The 5,965-nt window shown below is 40.7% G+C and overlaps 1 protein-coding gene across 1 annotated transcript; it reads right to left on the bottom strand.

The window, feature by feature from the left end:
* Positions 1 to 3,626: 3,626 nt before the first annotated feature.
* On the bottom strand, positions 3,627 to 4,822 carry LOC127631653 (G2/M phase-specific E3 ubiquitin-protein ligase-like). Its single transcript, XM_052109933.1, has 4 exons — positions 4,676 to 4,822; positions 4,449 to 4,577; positions 3,799 to 3,939; positions 3,627 to 3,707 (listed from the first exon to the last, which is right to left on the bottom strand). Exons 1-4 carry the CDS (start codon positions 4,820 to 4,822, stop codon positions 3,627 to 3,629), a joined length of 498 nt encoding a protein of 165 aa, XP_051965893.1.
* Between the last annotated feature and the right edge of the window lie 1,143 nt (positions 4,823 to 5,965).

The following is a 5,965-nucleotide window of genomic DNA, read 5'->3' as shown; positions in this document are numbered from 1 at the left end:
GGGATGCTGGTGCTGGTGCTCAGTACCGTCCAGGGGAAAACAGGGTCTGTTTCTATTGCCTTGATGCTGGCCACCTAATTGCAGATTGTGAAGCATGGAAGAAAAAATGCAACTAAGCCTAAAGGTGTAAGTTTGGTACAAACTTTAGAACATGTTGTGTCACCTGATAAAAATACTACACAATTTGAACCGTTTATGTTACAGGGGTGGGTGGCATGTAGCCGTGAGGAAATATTCAAGTCACTGTCTATGTTATGAGATACGGGGGCCGCACAGAGTCTTATGCTAGCTGGCATTCTGCCTTTGTCACTTGAAACATACACTGGTTCCGATGTAATTTTGCGAGAAATAGGATGTGTAAAAGTTCCCCTACATAATGTCTATCTCCAAACAGATATAATAACAGGTATTGTGTGCGTGGGAGTCTGCAATGAACTGCCTGTGGAAGGAGTCGATTTTATTTTGGGAAACGACTTAGCCGGTGGTACAGTTTTCGCTTCCCCAATTGTTATTAATCCTCCCATAATAAAGGAGAAAAATGACTTGTCGTCTCAATTTCCAGCTGTGTTCTCTTCCTGTGTGGTGACACGAGCCCAGGCCCATAAATTTGAAGATGTGGTGGACATGTCTGATGCTTGTCTACAATCTATTGGTGATAGGATGACAGGGAAGTTGTATCTGGAACCAACATCTTCGATCAGTGATTTTGCCTCTTTACAGATGGGTCGGTCGCCATTGGCTGCTGCGCAGAAATCTGACCCATCGTTAGCGTCGTGTGTTGCGGCTGTGACAGACAAGATAAAAGTTCCTAGTAAAAAGGTAACTTATTTTTTTGAAAATGACGTTTTGATGAGAAAATGGGAAGATGGCGACAGTGTTCGTCAAGTTGTTGTTCTCACCGGTTACCGTTCGCAAATACTGAGTCTCGCTCATGACCATGTCCTCTCTGGTCATTTGGGAGTTCGAAAAACATATAATCGGGTTTTGCGATGTTTCTTCTGGCCTGGTCTAAAATCTGATGTTGTAGCTCACTGTCGGTCGTGCCATGTTTGTCAGCTAGCCAGGAAGCCAAAGCAAACCATATCTCCCGCGCCTCTACATCCGATCCCAGTAATAGGCGAACCATTTGAGCGCATCATTATTGATTGTGTGGGACCTTTGCCAAAATCTAAATCAGGTCATCAATATTTACTCACGATTATGTGTTGCTGCAACGCGTTTTCCAGAGGCCATTCCAATACGTAGCCTAAAGGCTAAAACAGTGGTTAAAGAGTTAATAAAATTTTGCTCTACATTTGGTCTACCAAAAATTATTCAAACTGATCAGGGTTCTAATTTTACTTCCACACTGTTTTCCCAGGTTCTTCGTGAACTGGCAGTTAAACATCAACTTTCGAGCGCCTATCATCCCGAGTCTCAGGGTGCCCTCGAACATTTCCACCAGACCCTCAAATCCATGCTGCGCGCGTTTTGCGTGGAAACTGGGAAGGACTGGGATGAAGGTCTGCCGATGTTGATGTTTGCTGTTCGAGAGACAGTGCAGGAATCTTTAAGATTTAGTCCGGCTGAGTTAGTCTTTGGACATACCGTGCGTGGGCCTCTAAAACTGTTAAGAGAACAGTTGTTAATGAAAAAAAAATCTCCTGTGACAGTATGTGAGTATGTGACTAAAATGCGTGAACGCTTAAATCGTGTGTTGGAAATTGCCAAATCAAATTTAACTTCGAAACAAAAACAGATGAAAGAACATTTTGATAAGAAGTGTGTAGCTCGAAGTTTTCAGCCGGGAGATTTAGTGCTCGTTCTTCTTCCACTTCCTGGCTCTGCACTTCAAGCTAAGTTTTCGGGGCCCTATGTCGTGGAAAGGAAATTAAGTGAGACAAATTATCTGATTCATACTCCTGAGCGTAGAAAAAAAAGCTGTGTTTGTCATGTTAACATGATTAAAGCTTATGTGAATCGAGAAACTGGTAAACCCTCTGCTGTTGTGGCACCGTTAATGACAGTTACTCCTCTGCCCTCTGTTGCCTTCTCTGAGGATGATGAGTTGGTTGCCACTGAAACTATGGCCATTACTGCTAAACTGTCCAACTCTGAGTTATTGCAAAATATAGAGCATCACTTGTCTTATCTTCCACAGTCCCAGCGTTTAGTTGATTCACGAGTTCTCTTCTCTCTTTTCCGACAGTCCCACCCAGACTAACGTTCTGTTTCATGATATTGAAATTGTAAAATCATCACCAATTAAGCAGCATACATATTGTGCAAATCCCTCGAAGAGAGAAGAGATGAGGAATGAGGTAGATTATCTGCTAAAACATGGACTGGCCATACCCAGTGAATGCGCACTCGGATGCTCAACAGGGAGTTAAAACCGCAGTTTGAGCCAGCGGCTCGAATTGATATGGCTCCGGCTCTGTGTCCACAGACAATTCACCCTCCTCCACTTCAGGTGAAGGTGGGGGAGAAAGGTCCTCGACTTCAAAAGACCGCTCCGTGGCAAAGCTACTTGCGTCACTCCAGTCACTCTCCATTTTAGAGTCTGACAGCAGCTGTCAATGAATCTGTCACTACGGGTCTCAGGTGCACACCCACATACACCTCCACGTTTTCCCTATTTAAATACAGTTACACGAGTAGTGTAACTCGACCAAGAATGGCGACACAAAATAAAACGTTGCGCTTTTCTAAGCGTGTAAAGTGGATAACTATAATGTATGGCGGAATACCATAGCAAGTGCTTGGGATGGTATTCTGCCATACATTATAGTTATCCACTAAGCTAAGTGCTATCGAAGTTTCGCTGAAAGACAGAGCGATTTAGTGCACGCACTGAGACGAGAGAGGTATGTATCAACTTGTCTTAGTTAAGGGAATAACATAGTTTAATATGAAAAAACGGTGGAGTATCTTTAATGTAAAATGATTATTGCATACAATTGGCCATACTTCTACAGTAGCCTGGACACCATTAAATTAAGTAACTCCTGAAACAGGCAAATTCGATAATCAGTAAGATTAAGATTTTTTTTGTTATTTCTCTCTTTTGTTATATCAGTTGAAAGAGTGCGCAAGTCCCTGCAGAGAGTGGATCCACAGGGAACACAGCTACGAGCCTTGTCGCTACGCACAATAAGTCGTCGATGCCATGTGGCATATAGATGGGAACCACAAACTAATTAGGTATGTTTTTAAGATTTAAAGGACAAGTTCACTTCAGAATTAAAAGTTCCTGATAATTTACTCACCCCCATGTCATCCAAGATGTTCATGTCTTTCTTACAACCATGTGACTGACCACATAAGCAGCGCTTTTCCATGTTCATAGGATCACAGAACTATCACTGTAAATAGAACCGTCTGAGTGCATGAGTTTTATCAGAGATGCCAAGCACTTTTTTTTTGTTTGTTTTACAGATGTCCACATGAGAAATGATTACTGCCTGAATAGGGCTAATGACAGAATTTATCTTTTAGTTTGCTGACATTTTGTTCCTTGATTTATAAACTCACTGTTCCGGCAACAGAGAAGATGTATATTTAAAATTTTTTTTTGCATAGGTGGAGAATAGTGGTCCATGGAGGCATAGATGGCTTCAGCAGGATGATTGTGTACCTAAAAGCTGCTATGAAAAATAGTGCTCTTCATCTTCATCCTCCTCGTCCTCATTCTGCGTCATTGGACATATAACTCTTTCTAAAACCATCTATGGACAAAGGAAATAGCATAAATGCTTTAGAAAATGAAAAGTTTGGTTAAAGATTGCATGTTTTTCAGAACAATAAATAATCCATTACTTCAGGAAGGATGATTTTGTCAACAGCTCTTGGGAACAGCACTGTGATGAGAGAAGGGCGTTCCTTTATCATGAGCAGGACCCCAGTGTCCTTCAGACCCCGTTTGATTTGTTTCATCTGCTTCTCTCTACGACCAATAACCTAAAGAATCAGGCACCATATTATAAGAACGGACATATTTATAAACATTATAAACGTTTGCAGCTTATGTTATCCCCTAGGTTAGTTTAGCTATTTGTTAATGTCCATTAAAATTACAGAAATTGCACACAGTTAAAACATACCTATTATTATATATTTTTCATTTGATTACATTTTAAACTAAATTGTTATCTTTATGTACTGATCTGATAAAAATTGTAAGGACAAATAAAATCGTTTAAAAATCTGGGTCGTTAGGCTAGAATCTTAAAAAATAAATACAAATTTTGTCAAAACTGCTCAGCACTAAATTTGAGCTAGGGAAGTTTCTGAAATTTGATTGATATGACCCTGTAATATGAACTTTTCTTCATCTGGTCTAATCTGCATTTCACTTCCTGCCCTCCATCTGAATTTCAAACTTCATTAGAATCATGTGACTGCAAACAAGCTATTCCTTCTCATTCAACATTCCGTTTCACACAGAACTACACCACAATACTGAATACCGCATGTTGAAGAATGGTTTCTGCAAGCCACTTCCGGTTTTCTGTAGTTAATGTTGGCAAGTCCCAGCTAAAAGCAAGATCATTCACTTTGTATCGTTCCACATCTGTTAGATTCCGTGGCTCTTCAAGCTATGAAAAAAGAACAAGCAAATTGTTTAATAAATTATTTGTCATTTAAATTGCAAAATAAAAAGCACTGTGATGACTTAAAGTAGAATTAAACTAACCAGAGAAACAATATCGATTATATCTTGGTCTGGGCAGTCTCTCATGTCTGTGATGGCTGGCTCATCACTTCCTAGAAGTAGGTTGAACATGGAGGTGCTCAGTCCTGTCAAGAGTGGCCCTCCATGAATGAACGAGTGGCCAATCATTCGACCAATGACCTTAAAAAGATCACTGTCCCATTGTTGCCAACTTAGCGACAAATTTTTAGCGACTTTTCAGACCCCTTTAGCGACATTTTTTCAAAAAAGCGACTAGCGACAAATCTAGCGACTTTTTGGACAAACCTTAGCAACTTTCCAAATTCAAAATATCGCCAGTACTGCAAGCTTGAGGACTTACTTCCCCGCTGCGTCTGCTCTGTTCAGTGAGCGGCTGAGAGGAGCAGCACATTCCGTTGACTGCACGCCAGCGGACATAGACATGAATGAGCTGCGCATGTGCGCGTGGTGTTAGCAGGAACCAATCAGTGATCACATATCAGCTGCCTTCTCCTTTGTTTTAATTCAAAACATTTAATTTGACCGTTTTTTCCCCTCAAACTCTTATACACATACAAAAACGCATATACACACAATATAAATTCAACTTTATTAAACATATGAACATAATATAAATATAAAAGGCAGATATATACACAAGCAAATATAAATACAAATACACACAGCTAGAACATTACAAACATTTTAAATAGCAAACATGTCACACTCTAAGGTATATTTACAAAAGTACAGGAAAGAATGGGAGTTAATGCCTGAATTTAAGGGGTGGCTGAAGCCCTATGTGGGCAATGACACAAGGGCTTACTGTCTGTACTGCAAGACAGAATTCTGTGCCAAGTTGTCCGATATTAAAAAGCATGCCTCAACTCAAAAGCACACTGAAAAGTCCAAGCCCTTCAATCAATCCAAGCAAAAAACTTTAACATTTGCTCCTAAAAATGCAGATTCTTGCAAACATGCAGAGGCAACCATGGCGATGGCGATTGCAGAGCATTGTTCCATTCTTTTTTGTGACCACATTGGTAAGGCATGCAAAGCTGCTTTTTCTGATTCTACTGCAGCCCAACATTTTCGGATGCACCGTACCAAGTGTACAGAAATGATAAATGGTGTGTTGGCCCCATATTTCATTCAAAGACTGGTGGCTGATATTGGGGACTCCAAATACAGCCTCCTCCTTGATGAGAGCACAAACGTAAGTGTCTCTAAATACCTCGGAATCGAGATTCGATATTTTAGTGAGGAGAAAGCAAATGTGGTGGCCACCTACCTAGGCCTTGTTGAGCTGGA

The sequence above is a fragment of the Xyrauchen texanus genome, chromosome 38, assembly GCF_025860055.1.
Source record: "Xyrauchen texanus isolate HMW12.3.18 chromosome 38, RBS_HiC_50CHRs, whole genome shotgun sequence".
In the NCBI taxonomy this organism is placed as follows: Eukaryota; Metazoa; Chordata; class Actinopteri; order Cypriniformes; family Catostomidae; genus Xyrauchen; species Xyrauchen texanus.
Note: the sequence above shows the minus strand (reverse complement) of the source record. Positions and strands in the feature narration are given on the sequence as shown.

Excerpts from the sequence above, each read along its gene's own strand:
- LOC127631653 (XM_052109933.1), bottom strand. The coding sequence starts at position 4,822 with ATGATTGGCCACTCGTTCATTCATGGAGGGCCACTCTTGACAGGACTG. Across the intron at positions 4,578-4,675 it reads TAATCGATATTGTTTCTCTG|CTTGAAGAGCCACGGAATCT; the intron begins GTTAGTTTAATT and ends CTTTTTTCATAG. Across the intron at positions 3,708-3,798 it reads ACAAAATCATCCTTCCTGAA|ATGGTTTTAGAAAGAGTTAT; the intron begins GTAATGGATTAT and ends CTTTGTCCATAG.